Source organism: Petromyzon marinus, unplaced genomic scaffold (genome assembly GCF_048934315.1).
Source record: "Petromyzon marinus isolate PM22_M1 ecotype Great Lakes invasive population unplaced genomic scaffold, UKy_Petmar_22M1.pri1.0 PM_G_Scaffold_34, whole genome shotgun sequence".
NCBI classification, from domain to species: Eukaryota; Metazoa; Chordata; class Hyperoartia; order Petromyzontiformes; family Petromyzontidae; genus Petromyzon; species Petromyzon marinus.
This window is the reverse complement of record NW_027422917.1, coordinates 2,267,442-2,285,783: the sequence shown is the minus strand read 5'-3', so window position 1 is coordinate 2,285,783 and position 18,342 is coordinate 2,267,442. Positions and strand designations below refer to the sequence as shown.

The 18,342-nt window shown below is 49.8% G+C and overlaps 1 protein-coding gene across 1 annotated transcript; it reads right to left on the bottom strand.

The window, feature by feature from the left end:
- Positions 1-408: 408 nt before the first annotated feature.
- LOC142915704 (gap junction gamma-1 protein-like) lies at positions 409-16,411 on the bottom strand. Its single transcript, XM_076061400.1, has 4 exons — positions 16,303-16,411; positions 5,817-6,148; positions 4,373-4,849; positions 409-1,314 (listed from the first exon to the last, which is right to left on the bottom strand). Exons 2-4 carry the CDS (start codon positions 6,116-6,118, stop codon positions 1,134-1,136), a joined length of 960 nt encoding a protein of 319 aa, XP_075917515.1. The 5' UTR covers positions 6,119-6,148; positions 16,303-16,411; the 3' UTR covers positions 409-1,133.
- Between the last annotated feature and the right edge of the window lie 1,931 nt (positions 16,412-18,342).

Here is an 18,342-nt window from a genome sequence, read left to right as displayed (position 1 = left end):
CAGCCAGTCATTTCAGTCATCTCAGTCGACCAGTGGCACCTGGGTCTGCCCCGTGCCAGCGGGCGTTCGACACTTCACTTGGCCTCAAGGTGCACATAGCCTGGCACAAGCGTCGTGGTGACGTCACCACCACTTAGTGACCAATGGCGGTTGTTGTTGTCTATCATAAAATAATAAACCACTAATGTAGACTGTAGCCTGCTATCAAAGCAATTTTGCTGACGGTTTCCATCTGAAGACGGAAGCTTGTGTTGCCTCCAAAACGTCGTGATTTAATTTCGTTTTCATTTATTTTATTTTACCTACGTGTCTGTGTTTAGTGGGGGTGTGCGTGTGTTTAGTGGGTGTGTGCGATTGATCATATTAAACGTACTCAATTAGCATCAATTAACATGAAATACACAATAATAATTTACATTTCCCAATTTTATTGAATATTTTTCTGAAAAACAATACATACAACACTGTGTCACCTGCCGTTCAGATTTGGCCACAGCTGTTCACAAACCGCATAGCCAGCATCTTAAACGCCTTTTGGTTTGACAAAATATAAATCGGAGCAGGCTGTTACGGTATAATAACGACGTGCCCGCTAAACTCAGGCCCTCTTATCCACCGATGAACGAGGAAGTTTAACAAAACAACGAAAACAGAAACTCACACAAATTAAGAAGTAAGCTAAAGTAACAAAAATATTTGGGTTGCTTTAATCAAAACACACCTCCATATTGATTAAACACTCACGCAAACATTCCCCCCCCCCGACTCGTGCATTTATACGTTGGCCGAATGCGAAAGCCACAATGCCACACAAAACGCGTTCTAAGGAGATTTGAACTCTCAACGCTCTGGGTTACAAACCCAGCGCCGAATCCCCCGAGCCACGAGGCTGGGTGCTGGCGTACCCCCCGTGCCATCGCGAGCGGGTTAGCGGGGTGCCCGCGCTCTGCCGCTCGAATCTTAAAAGCGCAGACGGTCGCCTCCGATTGAATCTCGACGGAAGAATGTCACGAATACCTTCAAAGTCGAGACGATCCAAACGGCAGCGGCGCGTTGGGGGGGCCGAGTAAATGGAACGTGGGATGGCGAAAAGCGATTGAGCGATAACGACGCCCGAGAGTAATACTAGCACGCTAAACCCAAGACTTGCCGGACGCTTCGCCAGCGTCTTGCTCGGGGGGCTCCTGGTGGGGTCTCGGCGTCACCCCCAGCTCCGTCTGAAGTTTCTGCACCTCGTCAAGGAGCTGCCACAATTCTGACGGTGACATCGCTCTGGGACCCGCCGTCGATTCCGGCTCGACGGCATCTGCCACCCTAGAAACGAGTCAAATTTCAAGAAGAGTATTTTCATTAACAAAAATATATATACACTGTCCATGATAGAGGGTTTTTTTTGGGTTATATTGCATGTATAGTGTAGTGTATAGTATAGTGTATGGTGCAGTGGATAGTGTAGTGTATAGTAGTGTAGTGTATAGTAGTGTAGTGTATAGTAGTGTAGTGTATAGTATAGTGTATAGTAGTGTAGTGTATAGTAGTGTAGTGTATAGTGTATAGTAGTGTAGTGTATAGTGTAGTGTATAGCAGTGTATAGTGTATATTAGTGTAGTGTATAGTGTAGTGTATAGTGTAGTGGATAGTGTAGTATATAGTGTAGTGTATATAGTGTATAGTGCAGTGTATAGTGTAGTGTATAGTGCAGTGTATAGTGTAGTGTATAGTAGTGTATAGTGCAGTGTATAGTGTAGTGTATAGTGTAGTGTATAGTGCATTAGATAGTGCAGTAGATAGTGCAATCTAAACCCAAAAACCTTGATTATGAATAATTGTTAACGCCGTAATGTATGAACGTTGCGAGCGCTCACGAAAGTCACCCGGTGCGGTTCCCGTCAGAGGAGGCCCCCACAACCGAATGGTAGCTATACACTACACACACAACATCTATATACATAGCTATCAAACATACACTACACTATACACTACACTATACACACAACATCTATATACATAGCTGTCAACACATACACTACACTATACACTACACACACAACATCTATATACATAGCTATCAACACATACACTACATTATACACTACACTATACACTACACACAACATCTATATACATAGCTATCAACACATACACTACACTATACACTACACTATAAAGTACACACAAAACATCTATATACATAGCTATCAACACATACACTACACTATACACTATAAACTACACACAAAACATCTATATACATAGCTATCAACACATACACTACACTATACACTACACTATACACTACACACAACATCTATATATATATAGCTATCAACACATACACTACACTATAAATTACACACAAAACATCTATATACATAGCTATCAACACATACACTACACTATACACTACACTATAAACTACACACAAAACATCTATATACATAGCTATCAACACATACACTACACTATACACTTCACTATGCACTACACACACAACATCTATATACATAGCTATCAACACATACACTACACTATACACTATACACACAATATCTATATACATAGCTATCAACACATACACTACACTATACACTACACACACAACATCTATATACATAGCTATCAACACATACACTACACTATACACTACACTATAAACTACACACAACATATATATACATAGCTATCAACACATACACTACATTATACACTACACTATACACTACACACAACATCTATATACATAGCTATCAACACATACACTACACTATACACTACACTATAAACTATACACATCTATATACATAGCTATCAACACATACACTACATTATACACTACACTATAAACTACACACATCTATATACATAGCTATCAACACATACACTACACTATACACTACACTATAAACTATACACAACATATATACACATAGCTATCAACACATACACTACACTATACACTACACTATACACTACACACACAACATCTATATACATAGCTATCAACACATACACTACACTATACACTACACTATACACTACACACACAACATCTATATACATAGCTATCAACACATACACTACACTAAACACTACACTATAAACTATACACAACATCTATATACATAGCTATCAACACATATACTACATTATACACTACACTATACACTACACACAACATCTATATATATAGCTATCAACACATACACTACACTATACACTACACTATAAACTACACACAACATATATACATAGCTATCAACACATACACTACACTATACACTACACACAACATCTATATCCATAGCTATCAACACATACACTACACTATAAACTATACACATCTATATACATAGCTATCAACACATACACTACATTATACACTACACTATAAACTACACACATCTATATACATAGCTATCAACACATACACTACACTATACACTACACTATAAACTATACACAACATCTATATACATAGATATCAACACATACACTACACTATAAACTATACACAACATCTATATACATAGCTATCAACACATACACTACACTATACACTACACTATAAACTACACACAACATCTATATACATAGCTATCAACACATACACTACACTATACACTACACTATAAACTACACACATCATCTATATATATAGCGGTTGGGGAGCTGACGGAACCAATATTATTTCCCTTCCACGTGACTTTAGCGAAAGAACCAAAAATAAGAGACAGCTTTGTTTAGAGCCTAGTCTCAAACAGTGTTAGATGAGAGGACAATGCCACTACGAAGACATTGACAGCTCGGGGTGAGACACACGAGGCTCTAAAGAAAGCTGTCTCTGGTGTGGAACAATCAGTTTCAAAGACAATGCATCATCATCATCATAGACTACCAGAGCGTGTTTCTGTTTGCATGTTCATTACAAGTACCGTGTGTGTGGCCAATGCAGTGAGATGATTCCTTGCAAGAGGTTTACGTTTGGTGTTATCACGTTCACACAGCTGTTTTACTGCTAAAAAAGGGTAAAACAAATTCTTATATCTTGTTACTGGCAAGGGAGGTCCCATGATGTTTTTTTGCTGTTGTCATCATCGGCGAAACGTCACGGAAACTCGAATTGTAGGCGTAGTTGGGGGTCACTCTCTGACACGCAGCCGGCGAGTGTCGAGCCGGTAGCGACCCGGCACGTTTCGTTTCCGTGACGCAACGCCGCTACTACAAGTTGGCGGCTTTGACGAGACGACGCTTTCGTTTCTCGCGATCCAACGCCGAAGCCGACAACCTCCGTCCGCGCGCCGAACTTTTTCCGCCCCCCACCCCTCCCCCCGCATAGCCGACCGTGGCCAACCGCGCCGTCGAGGCCCCCCACCTGCTCCGTAGCCGGCGCGGGCGCCACCCGCTCAGCGAGTCGTGGATGGTGCCCAGCCCCAGGTAGGCAATCTCAGACAGTTCGAGCAGGAGGCTGAGACCGGCGACCGCGTACATGACTAGAAGGAAGACGGTCTTCTCCGTGGGGCGCGACACAAAGCAATCGACCCGGTGCGGGCAGGGGTGACGGACGCACTCGAAGCGCGGGGCCACCTCCAAGCCGTACATCAGGTACTGCCCCACCAGGAAGCCGACCTCGGCCAGCGTGCGGGCCAGCAGCTGGAGGGTGTAGGCCACCATCAGGCCGTCCGTCTTGATCCTCCACCGCTCGTTGTGCTGCTTCCCCTCGCCGTCTTCTTCACCCTCCTCCTCCACCTCCTCTTCCACCTCCTCCTCTTTCTCCGTGCCTTCAATCACGCGGTCGGGGCCGCCGGTTCGCTTGGCTCGCTTAGTTTGTTCGTCTCGCATGTACTCGATCCTACCACGACAGAGAGCGGCGGCGGCGTCGAAGTTTCACCCCTCGCTACGAGCGAGCCACCGTCGGGACTCGAGGTAAGTGAAAATATTTACCTTCCTTTAAAATTTGACGCTTTATTTACTACTAAGCGGGAAGCACCCGGCGTTGCCCGGGGAAAAACATATATTGAAAAACTTCTCAAAACTTAAAACCATAACATATACAAATGGAAAAAAAAAACTTTGATCATTGCCTCATTCGTAAAAACTAAAATGAAACCCAACGCGCGGCGTAAAAAAACGTACGCTCGTGCGCCAAGATTCGATTCTTTAGATCGCGCAAAGGAATCGAAGGTTGTAGATTTCTTTAGAATCAGCCTATTCCTGTTTAATCGATACCACAAAGCTCACCAGATATCGATTCTCGCCACACTTCATCGTCATTTCCCCACCCCCCCCCCAAAAAAAATAAGTGTATTTTTATGTTTGCATGGTGTACAGTATGGAAAGTACCCACATGGCAAATTTCAAGTTTGTTGCATGTCGGGAAGTACGCTAAACATTTTGAACAGACACATACTCACAACTTTGCCTTTTATACATATGCAATTATAATATCGCATGCAAATGTATTATATTTCTTATTGTTGAAGAGTTTAACAATGCTTCCCTTTTTGCTGTTGAATCGCAGAATATTTTACGACGCTGACCGTGTGCGTGTTTAAGCACAGCGCACATTCGCCCTCCCGAACTGAACTAGCCGTTCGGACATACCGACGGGGGGGCTCGGGAACGGAACTCCGTTCCTAAGTCAAGGAGAAACCTTGCCGGCACTTTCACCGTTCAAACTCGTGACCAAATCGACGGCGCAACCTAATTAAAAAACAAATTAAAACATTTCCAACTGCGGGCAGCCATTCAAATTTCCACCGTAGCCCCCCCCCCCCCCCCCCCCCAACTGTGAAAACTCCCTCCGAGAACCTCGGTACCTGGTGATGCGATGCACTGCGAAGCCGAGGTACAGGATGGTGGGCGTGGCGACCGCGATGATCTGGAACACCCAGAAGCGGACGTGGGAGAGCGGGGCGAAGCTGTCGTAGCAGACGTTCTCGCAACCGGGCTGCGCCGTGTTGCACGAGAAGCGGCCCTGCTCGTCGTAGTAGATGGACTCGCCGGCGACCGTCGTGAGAACGACGCGAAAGATGACGAAGGTGGTGATCCACAGCTTGCTCAGGAAGGTGGAGTGCCGATGAACCTCCTCCAGCAGATGTGTGAGGTAGCCCCAGCTCATCGTGGCCGCCGGTCTAATTCAGCGACGCCGCTGCGGGGAAACGTTCACCCGTGTTTGTACAGGCACTACTCTACTTACAAACATTCAACTTCAGGACTTTTAGAGATAATAAAAAAACCTATCCCGTTTGTCCAGTTGCCCGTTTGGAATGAGAGTCGTAAGTTCAACCTCCACGCACAATAAATGGCAGTGGTGGCATCTACATTGGCAGAATGTGAAGAACCAGTGGCATCTACATCTGCAGAACATGAAGAACCGGTGGCATCTACATCTGCAGAACGTGAAGAACCAGTGGCATCTACATCTGCAGAATGTGAAGAACCAGTGGCATCTACATCTGTAGAACGTGAAGAACCAGTGGCATCTACATCTGCAGAACGTGAAGAACCAGTGGCATCTACATCTACAGAACGTGAAGAACCAGTGGCATCTACATCTGCAGAACGTGAAGAACCAGTGGCATCTACATCGACAGAACATGAAGAACCAGTGGCATCTACATCTGCAGAACGTGAAGAACCAGTGGCATCTACATCGACAGAACGTGAAGAACCAGTGGCATCTACATCTACAGAACGTGAAGAACCAGTGGCATCTACATCTGCAGAACGTGAAGAACCAGTGGCATCTACATCGACAGAACATGAAGAACCAGTGGCATCTACATCTGCAGAACGTGAAGAACCAGTGGCATCTACATCTGCAGAATGTGAAGAACCAGTGGCATCTACATCTGTAGAACGTGAAGAACCAGTGGCATCTACATCTGCAGAACGTGAAGAACCAGTGGCATCTACATCTACAGAACGTGAAGAACCAGTGGCATCTACATCTGCAGAACGTGAAGAACCAGTGGCATCTACATCGACAGAACATGAAGAACCAGTGGCATCTACATCTGCAGAACGTGAAGAACCAGTGGCATCTACATCGACAGAACGTGAAGAACCAGTGGCATCTACATCTACAGAACGTGAAGAACGAGTGGCATCTACGTCTACAGAACGTGAAGAACCAATGGCATCTACATCTCCAGAACGTGAAGAACCAGTGGCATCTACATCTACAGAAAGTGAAGAACCTGTGGCATCTACATCGACAAAACGTGAAGAACCAGTGGCATCTACATCTACAGAACGTGAAGAACCAGTGGCATCTACGTCTACAGAACGTGAAGAACCAGTGGCATCTACATCTACAGCGCTGGTAGCGGCCATCGGCAAGTCCAATCAAGTTTCAAGTTTCATTTATTAGGTGTATAGCCCTGTGAGTCATGCGGCTCTTGAGTTCGGGTGCAACCGCAACAAACAAAATATGAACAGAGAAACATCTTAAAGCGACGACGCGTAACGGAAACATCCTGTGATAAAACAGCAAATCTTCCAGAAAAGAAAAAAACTTATTACAACTCTGTGTGCAAAAATCTCACAAACCCCTTCTTGAATAAGAGCCTTGAGACTCGGCGAGGAATTCCCCCCCGGGTGAACTGAATCACATCGTTATTATCACTACTGCCCTCTGTTCGAACTGCGTTCATCTATTTTCGTTGTAAAATGTCAATCGGTCACTTGTTCGGAGGTCATGTCCATGAGGACGCATTTCCTAAGAAGGCCACGGCAGTTGCGTTGGTTCCTCGCGCGCTGCCGAGAGACGAGTTCTCGGTGGCACTCGAGAAAAAACAAACGCGCATCCGTCCCGTGCCCTCCTGGATAGCATCATCAATTGCGGTGTATAAGGGAGCAAAGATGCCGCCCTAATCGATTGCGGTGTATAAGGGAGCAAAGATGCCGCCCGAGAAGACGATTCGTAATTTGTTTTTTTTGGGATCAAGATCTCTTGTGGACGCGCGCGTGTGTGTGCGTTCGGGCCCTCCTCCACCCGACACAGCCAATCAATAAAATGTTGACTCCCTCGCCTGGTATACAGGAGGTCGTGGATTCGATCCCGAACCTGACGCCTGCTGTGTACTCCATCTCTTCTCTAGCTGTTTAGGCATCCGCTTGCACACAACAACAACCGCCATTCGCCACTAAGTGGCGGTGATGTCACCACGACGCTTGTACCAGGCTATGTGCACCCTGAGGCCACGTGAAGTGTCGAACGCCCGCTAGCAGGAGGTCACGGGGCAGACCCAGGTGCCACGGGTCGACTGACTGAGATGACTGGCTGATGCACCACCTGTGCCCCCTACTGTGCCAACCTGCTGTGTTTTAGCCACCCGGCGCTCCGCTCGTTGTTGTGAGCTTCGCTCCTCCGCCCTCCGTTGTTGTTGGAGGGCGACTGCCTCCAACTGCCCAGTAGCGTCCTTCACGAGCCTCCTCCACAGAGGCCGATCTTGACACCGCTGGTACCAGTCATCGGCAAGTCCACTCAGCTCCACGTCCTCCTGTACCACATCACTCCATCTCTTCTCTAGCCCATGCCGCGCCCGTTTAGCCCCCTCGATCCGGCCGAACAAAAGCTGTTTCGGCATGCGGTGGCTGGGCATGCGGGCTACATGACCCAGCCAACGCAGCCGTGCCTGCCGGAGGAGCTCACCGATGGGACCTTGCCCAGATCTTTCAAGGATTTGTGAGCTCCTCACACAATCCAGTCTGGTTAAACCCAGGATGGATCGTAGGCAGGCCAGCCTAAATGTTTCTAACCGGTGAAGATGTTCCATTAGGGGGGTCCACGTTTCGCAAGCGTAGAGAAGTGAGGGAATGACTGTGGTCGAGAAGACCTGAAGCTTAGTGCGGAGCCACAGACCAGGTAGCTTCCACACAGCGTTACGCAACCGATGAAAAGATATTGCCGCTCGACTGATTCGGAGTGAGACCTCTGCTGTTAAACTGGAGCTGGTCATAAGCACACTGCCCAGGCATGGGAAACTCTCCACTCGCTCCACAACTGCCCCATCACCGATTGGGAGTTGTGGGGGTGTAGTGTCCGATGGTACAAAATACCCAGGCAGGTGCTTAGTTTTGGTGGGGCTGATGGTAAGGCCCCACCTCTTAGTGGCACGCTCCAGTCTCAGCAGCAGCTTCGACAACTCCTCCTCTGAATGAGCAGCTATTACCAAATCATCAGCATACATAACGTGGTTGAGCAATAGGGAGCCATCCCTTGACCGCACCCGGGCATCGATCAGCCTCCCATTATATCTGTACCATATGGAGATTCCCCCGGTACAGCTATTGAAGGCTTCACGAACTACGTGGTCAAAATAGATGTTAAATAATGTGGGAGCCAGAGGACATCCCTGTCGCACCCCAAGGTGTACAGGGAATGGCTCTGACTCCCGACCACATAGTTTTACCTGGGCCCGCTCACCATCATGAAGGTCCTTAATGATCGTGAGCAGAGGGTCAGGTACTCCAAAAGCACGAAGAACAACCCAGAGCCCTGGCCTATTAATGGTATCATATGCCTTGACCAGGTCAATAAAGCAGAGATGTAGGTCTTGTTGGAATTCCCTACACCTCTGCTGTAGCAGACGGACAGAAAATATGGCATCTGTGCAGGACCGCCCTTTCCTGAAAACGCATTGGGGCTCCGCAAGCCTCTCCTCAGCGTGCCTGGCAAGGCGATGCTGAATAATCCTTGCCAGGACCTTTCCCGGCACACTGAGGAGTGAGATGCCCCTGTAGTTGTTACAGTCTGTGCGGTCCCCCTTCATAAAAAGGGGGACCACCAGGGCATCCTTCCAATCCTGCGGAACCCGTCCAGTGGTCCAGACTGTTGTTATGATGTCATATAGGGCAGTCTGTGCACAAACGCCACCCTCCCTCAGCATTTCGCTTGGGAGATCATCTCTGCCCGCTGCCTTTCCTGGTCTCAGACTCCTGATCGCCTTCAATACTTCCTCAACAGATGGCACCTCAGCCAGCCACTCACAGGGGGTGACTTCTTCCAATATTTGAGGCACCGCAGCCTCAGCAGGGTCATCCTCACTTTGTGCCACGATGTTTTCCTGGCTGAGGGATTTTCCCTCCCCCAGGACCTCACAGAAATGCTCAGCAAATCTGCAAACCTGTTCCTGGGGGTCGGAGATTGGATCACCGTTTTTTCCCCTAATGATTGTAATAGGTGTGGCGCTGCAGGTTACTTTTTGATGGAGTTAAATAGAGATTTGTGATCACGGGCCACTGAGGCAGCATCTATCTCCTCAGCAACCCGCGACCACCACCCATCCTTGCAGCGCCTCACGGCCCTCCGAACCTCCGAGCGAAGGCTGCGGTAAGCCTCCTCATTCTCTGACGTGGGATTCTGTAGCCGATGACAGTGGGCCTGTCGCTTTTTCTCAACCATCCTGAACACCTCCTCTGTCAGCCAGGGTCTCTGGGGAGGTCTGGACCGCATACCCAAAGCAGCCATTGCAGCTGCATGAGTCACAGTCCTAAACCTCGCCCATTTACCCTCGACATCAGGAGGAGTCGGGGACGATGCCAATCCTAGCCGCAAGCGATGATGAAATTCTCGCTTGCAACTTTCATCAGATAACTGAGACCAGGAAACTTTAGGTTGGAATGGGGTCCTGGGTGTACACCCACCACCGGAGTGGAAGAATGGCAGGCGCATCTTACAGATGACAAGTCGCTGGTCAGAGGGCAGATCAGCTCCACGGTAGGTCCTGGTGTCAAGGACATGGGCTCGCATCCGCTGGTCCGTCACTATGTAGTCCAGCAGATGTTCTTGCGTGGACCCGGCATGCATCCATGATGTTGTGTGGATGTGCCGATGCCAGAACAGCGTGTTGGTAATTACAAGCCCATGGGCTGCACAAAATCTAGCAGCCTCCTACCGTTGTTATTGAGCTGATCTGGCCCATGCCCTCCAATCACTCCAGACCAGGTGCCAGCATCATGACCAACTCGGGCATTGAAGTCACCCAACATGATGACTCTTTTCCGAGGGGCCAATTTAGCCAGCACCTGTGACAGGAGGTCATAGAAGGTATCTGACTCATCGGCTTTGCCTGCATCCCTCCATGGATGTTCATCTTCGGTGGGGGCATAAGTAACCACGACCACCATTCCTCGCCTCCGGTTGATGGGAAGGTGAGCCCAAAGTAGCCTGGGGCTTACAGCTTCCCACACCTCACCGCCACGCTCCCACGCCCCCTTCATTCTTTTGTTCAAAAGAAGAGCCACACCCTGTTGTTTGGCAGTCTGCTGCCCCGAGTAGAGGACTGTCCACCCCTCATGGTGGCAGGAGCCAGAACCGGTCCACCGGACACACACACAGACACACACACAGACACACACACAGACACACACACAGACACACACACACAGACACACACAGACACACACAGAGACAGACACACACACAGACACACACAGACACACACACAGACAACAACAACCGCCATTCGCCACTAAGTGGCGGTGACGTCACCACGACGCTTGTGCCAGGCTATGTGCACCGTGAGGCCACGTGAAGTGTCGTACGCCCACTGGCAGGAGGTTACTGGGCAGACCCAGGTGCCACGGGTCGACTGACTGAGATGACTGGCTGATGCACCACCTGTGCCCCCTACTGTGCCAACCTGCTGTGCTTTAGCCACCCGGCGCTCCGCTCGTTGTTGTGAGCGTCGCTCCTCCGCCCTCCGTTGTTGTTGGAGGGCGACTGCCTCCAACTGCCCAGTAGCATCCTTCACGAGCCTCCTTCACAGAGGCCGATCTTGACACCGCTGGTACCAGTCATTGGCAAGTCCACTCAGCTCCACGTCCTCCCGTACCACATCACTCCATCTCTTCTCTAGCCCGTGCCGCGCCCGCTTAGCCCCCTCAATCCGGCCAAACAAAAGCTGTTTCGGCATGCGGTGGCTGGGCATGCGGGCTACATGACCCAGCCATCGCAGCCTTGCCTGCCGGAGGAGCTCACCGATGGGACCCTGCCCAGATCTTTCAAGGATTTGTGAGCTCCTCACACAATCCAGTCTGGTTAAACCCAGGATGGATCGTAGGCAGGCCAGCGTAAATGTTTCTAACCGGCGAAGATGTTCCATTAGGGGGGTCCACGTTTCGCAAGCGTAGAGAAGGGAGGGAATGACCATGGCCGAGAAGACCTGAAGCTTAGTGCGGAGCGACAGACCAGGTAGCTTCCACACAGCGTTACGCAACCGATGAAAAGAAATTGCCGCTCGACTGATTCGGAGTGAGACCTCTGCTGTTAAACTGGAGCCAGTCATAAGCACACTGCCCAGGTATGGGAAACTCTCCACTCTCTCCACAACTGCCCCATCACCGATTGGGAGTTGTGGGGGTGGAGTGTCCGATGGTACAAAATACCCAGGCAGGTGCTTAGTTTTGGTGGGGCTGATGGTAAGGCCCCACCTCTTAGTGGCACGCTCCAGTCTCAGCTGCAGCGTCTCCAACTCCTCCTCTGACTGAGCAGCTATTACCAAATCATCAGCATACATAACGTGGTTGAGCAATAGGGAGCCATCCCTTGACCGCACCCGGGCATCGATCAGCCTCCCATTATATCTGTACCATATGGAGATTCCCCCGGTACAGCTATTGAAGGCTTCACGAACTACGTGGTCAAAATAGATGTTAAATAATGTGGGAGCCAGAGGACATCCCTGTCGCACCCCAAGGTGTACAGGGAATGGCTCTGACTCCCGCCCACGTAGTTTTACCCGGGCCCGCTCACCATCATGAAGGTCCTTAATGATCGTGAGCAGAGGGTCAGGTACTCCAAAAGCACGAAGAACGACCCAGAGCCCAGGCCTACTGATGGTATCATAGGCCTTGACCAGGTCAATAAAGCAGAGATGTAGGTCTTGTTGGAATTCCCTACACCTCTGCTGTAGCAGACGGACAGAAAATATGGCATCTGTGCAGGACCGCCCTTTCCTGAAAACGCATTGGGGCTCCGCAAGCCTCTCCTCAGCGTGCCTGGCAAGGCGATGCTGAATAATCCTTGCCAGGACCTTTCCCGGCACACTGAGGAGTGAGATGCCCCTGTAGTTGTTACAGTCAGTGCGGTCCCCCTTCTTAAAAAGGGGGACCACCAGGGCATCCTTCCAATCCTGCGGAACCCGTCCAGTGGTCCAGACTGTTGTTATGATGTCATATAGGGCAGTCTGTGCACAAACGCCACCCTCCCTCAGCATTTCGCTTGGGAGATCATCTCTTCCCGCTGCTTTTCCTGGTCTCAGACTCCGGATCGCCTTCAATACTTCCTCAGCAGATGGCACCTCAGCCAGCCACTCACAGGGGGTGACTTCTTCCAATATTTGAGGCACCGCAGCCTCAGCAGGGTCATCCTCACTTTGTGCCACGATGTTTTCCTGGCTGAGGGATTTTCCCTCCCCCAGGACCTCACAGAAATGCTCAGCAAATCTGCGAACCTGTTCCTGGGGGTCGGAGATTGGATCACCGTTTTTTCCCCTAATGATGGTAATAGGTGTGGCGCTGCAGGTTACTTTTTTGATGGAGTTAAATAGAGATTTGTGATCACGGGCCACTGAAGCAGACTCCATCTCCTCAGCAACCCGCGACCACCACCCATCCTTGCAGCGCCTCACGGCTCTCCGAACCTCCGAGCGAAGGCTGCGGTAAGCCTCCTCATTCTCTGACGTGGGATTCTGTAGCCGATGACAGTGGGCCTGTCGCTTTTTCTGAACCATCCTGAACACCTCCTCTGTCAGCCAGGGTCTCTGGGGAGGTCTGGACCGCGTACCCAAAGCAGCCATTGCAGCTGCATGAGTCACAGTCCTAAACCTCGCCCATTTACCCTCGACATCAGGAGGAGTCGGGGACGATGCCAATCCCAGCCGCAAGCGATGATGAAATTCTTGCTTGCAACTTTCATCAGATAACTGAGACCAGGCCACTTTATGTTGGAATGGGGTCCTGGGTGTACACCCACCACCGGACCTCCTGAATGCCGCATAGATCCAGCCGGTACCGGTCCAGCTCCCGACAGAGGAGTGGCAGCCTCTCCTCTGCAGTGAGCATTCGAACATTCCACGTGGCCACCCGTAGTGGCTTTTCGTTGTTTCTGGAGTAGCCCCGAGGGTAGGTATTCAATCTCCTGGCTCCGCCAAATGGGGTTTGGCCAGGAGACGTCATAGACGCCTGGCCCCCCGGGGCCTCCGGCACAAGCTTATTAGTTACATATTTCAGTTTAATTCGTGGTTTCGTGGTAATTAATTGAAGATGGAGGGCTTACCAGCCCCTCGCACCCGTCCAGAGCCCCCGTTTAGCCCCTGTGGTGGACACATATGCCATGAGGGGAGGAGCCAATCAAAATTGGATCTCCCCCCACAGCACTGTCCACGACAGAGTTGCCCGTCCGGCCCCGCGAGGAGGTAGGGGGTTGTTTTGACAGACACACACACACAGACACACACACACACAGACACACACACAGACACACAGACACACACACAGACACACACACAGACACACACACAGACACACACACACACAGACACACACACAGACACACACACAGACACACACACAGACACACAGACACACACACACAGACACACACACTGACAAACACAGACACACACACAGACACACACACAGACACACACACACATACACACACAGACACACACAGAGACAGACACACACACACACAGACACACACACACACAGACACACACAGACACACACACAGACACACACACACAGACACACACAGACACACACACAGACACACACACACTGACACAAACACACACACAGACACAAACACACAGACACACACACACAGACACACACAGACACACACACAGACACACACACACTGACACAAACACACACACAGACACACACACAGACACAAACACACAGACACACACACAGACACACACTGACACAAACACACACAGACACACACACACACAGACACACACAGACAGACACACACAGACACACACACACAGACACACACACAGACACACACACAGACACACACACTGACACAAACACACACACACACAGACACACACAGACAGACACACACAGACACACACACAGACACACACAGACACACAGACACACACACTGACACAAACACAGACACACACACAGACACACACACAGACACACACACACAGATACACACACAGACACACACACACAGACACACACAGACAGACACACACAGACACACAGACACACACAAAGACACACACACTGACACAAACACACACACACACAGACACACACAGACAGACACACACAGACACACACACAGACACACACAGACACACAGACACACACACACTGACACAAACACAGACACACACACAGACACACACACAGACACACACACACAGATACACACACAGACACACACACACAGACACACACAGACAGACACACACAGACACACACACAGACACACAGACACACACACTGACACAAACACAGACACACACACAGACACACACACACAGACACACACAGACACACACACAGACACACACACTGACACAAACACAGACACACACACACAGACACACACACAGACACACACACACAGATACACACACAGACACACACACAGACACACACAGACAGACACACACAGACACACAGACACACACACTGACACAAACACAGACACACACACAGACACACACACAGACACACACACACAGATACACACACAGACACACACACACAGACACACACAGACAAACACACACAGACACACACACACACAGACACACACAGACACACACAGACACACAGACACACACACTGACACAAACACAGACACACACACAGACACACACACACAGATACACACACAGACACACAGACACACACAGACAGACACACACACAGACACACACACAGACACACACAGACACACACACTGACACAAACACAGACACACACACAGACACACACACACAGATACACACACAGACACACACACACAGACACACACAGACAGACACACACAGACACACACACAGACACACACAGACACACAGACACACACACTGACACAAACACAGACACACACACAGACACACACACAGACACACACACAGACACACAGACAGACACAGACACACACACACAGACACACACACAGACACACACAGATCTCGGGGCCGTGGCCACAGCAGCAAGGGGAGACAAAGACGGCAGCGGCTGCGTGGGAGACAGCGCAGAGAGAGAGGGAAGGAGGAGGAGGGTGGTGGAGTGGTGGAGTCAGACCTCTGTTGGAGCGCCCGGGAGCCCAGGAGACGTCCCGAGCAGCTGGGAGATGACACAGAGAGATGAGAGACAGGGACAGCACCTGGCTAGGACGCCACCTTCCAGCCCCTCCCCCTCACTTCCAGCCCTTCCCCCTCACTTCACCCCCTCCACATCCGCCCCTCCCCCACATCCGGCCCCCCTCCACATCCGCCCCTCCCCCACATCCGGCCCCCCTCCACATCCGGCCCCTCTTTCGTCCTCTCTTTGGACCCTCCCCCCGGGCCCTCCCCTCACTTATGCCCCTCCCCCCTCGCTTCCGCCCTTCCCACCCTCCCCCCCTCGCTTCCGGCCCTCCTCTCCCCCGTCACCTCCCTCACCTCCGCCCCCCCCTCGCCCCTCACTTCAGACCCCGCCCCCCCTCACTTCCGGTTCCTCCCTTCTCATTCCCCTCCCTTCCCCCCCTGTTGTGGGCGAGGGGTTCGCACCATGAGCTGGAGAACCAAACAACCCGCAGACTGCCTGCTGCTGGATCTCCTCTCTGTTTCAAAGAACACATTTGAACAAATGTTGACCTCGGGTCTTTGCTCATCTACCGGCTTCACATTCCCTATTGCCCGTACAAAAACCCGGAGGAAGGGCCTTTGCTATTGATGCCCCCAGGGTCTGGAATGCTATTGCCAATAAACTGCAACTTGAATCGCTACCTATGAGATATTCACTCAAAACTGCTCTAGAGGAGTTGTACACCCCTAGCTTGCCACTGCTATTCAGTGGCCTAAAATAAAATAAAATGTTTCGCTCCGGATGACCGCTGCAAAGTATTATCTGTTTTGTGATTTAGCATGCTGATCTTAAAGGTGCATTGAAAAATTTGATACTCCGACCGATGCTCCTGTTGTTTGTGGAGTAACTCATGCAGCCAGCTGTGGCTCTAGGGTTTGGTGTTACATGGTTGTTTATGTAGTTTATTGTAAAAAATTCGGTCACAGTTCCTATGATCACTGTTACATTGCATTTATGGCTTTATTTTGGTGATTTCTAAAAGTTTTTTGGTTTGACCATGTTTTTGTTTATTGTAGTAGGGAGTTAGACTGATGGCCTTAATACTCTTTGGTTCTATTCGGTAAAGTCACGTAGGTAAATAATAAAACAACAATTTACCTACGTGACTTTACCGAATAGAACCAAAGAGTATGGATCCTTGCAGTCACGAAAGCTTTAAATCTAGAATTGATGGCCTTAATCTTAGTTTTCTTGTTGTTGTTTGACTTGCATCCCAATGGGATTTTTGCACACAGCGTTGGTGTACGGTGCTATTTCAGGAATATTTTGATGTTTTTTTCCTGGATTTTCTGTTTGCACATGCACAAAGTCACTTTAAGATGTTTTCTTGTTCATGTTTTTTTGTTTGTTTGCGTTGCACCCGATTCAAGAGCCGAATGGCTCACAGGGCTATACCATATAAATGAAACTATGAAACTATGAGAAGGGATGGACTGATGCGGCACAGGAGTATTTGGAGCTGAGTGGACTTGCCGACCAGCGGTGTCAAGCTTGGCCTCTGTGGAGGAGTTTCCTGAAGAACGCTACTGGGCAGTAGAGGCAGTCGCCCTCCCAACAACAGCAGTGGTTGGAGAAGCGACGCTCACAACAACGAGCGTTGCACTGGGCGGATAAAATACAGCGAGTTGGCACAATGGGGAGCACAGGTGGTGAAACAGCCAGTCATCTCGGTCAGTCTGTCCCGTGACCGGCTCGCAGAGAGCCTTCGATACTTCACGTGGCCTCAAAGTGTGCACTTTAAGTGCACCTAACCTGGCACAAGCGCTGTGGTCACGTCACCGCCACTTTATGGCAGTTCTGCATGGGTGCTAAAGAATCAACTAATGTCACCTGCTGGGTCTGTCCCGTGACCTCCTGCACCTAGTCTGGCACAGTGGTGCATCTGCCAGTCATCTCGGTGAGTCAACTAATGTCACCTGCTGGGTCTATCCCGTGACCTCCTGCACCTAGCCTGGCACAGTGGTGCATCTGCCAGTCATCTCGGTCAGTCAACTA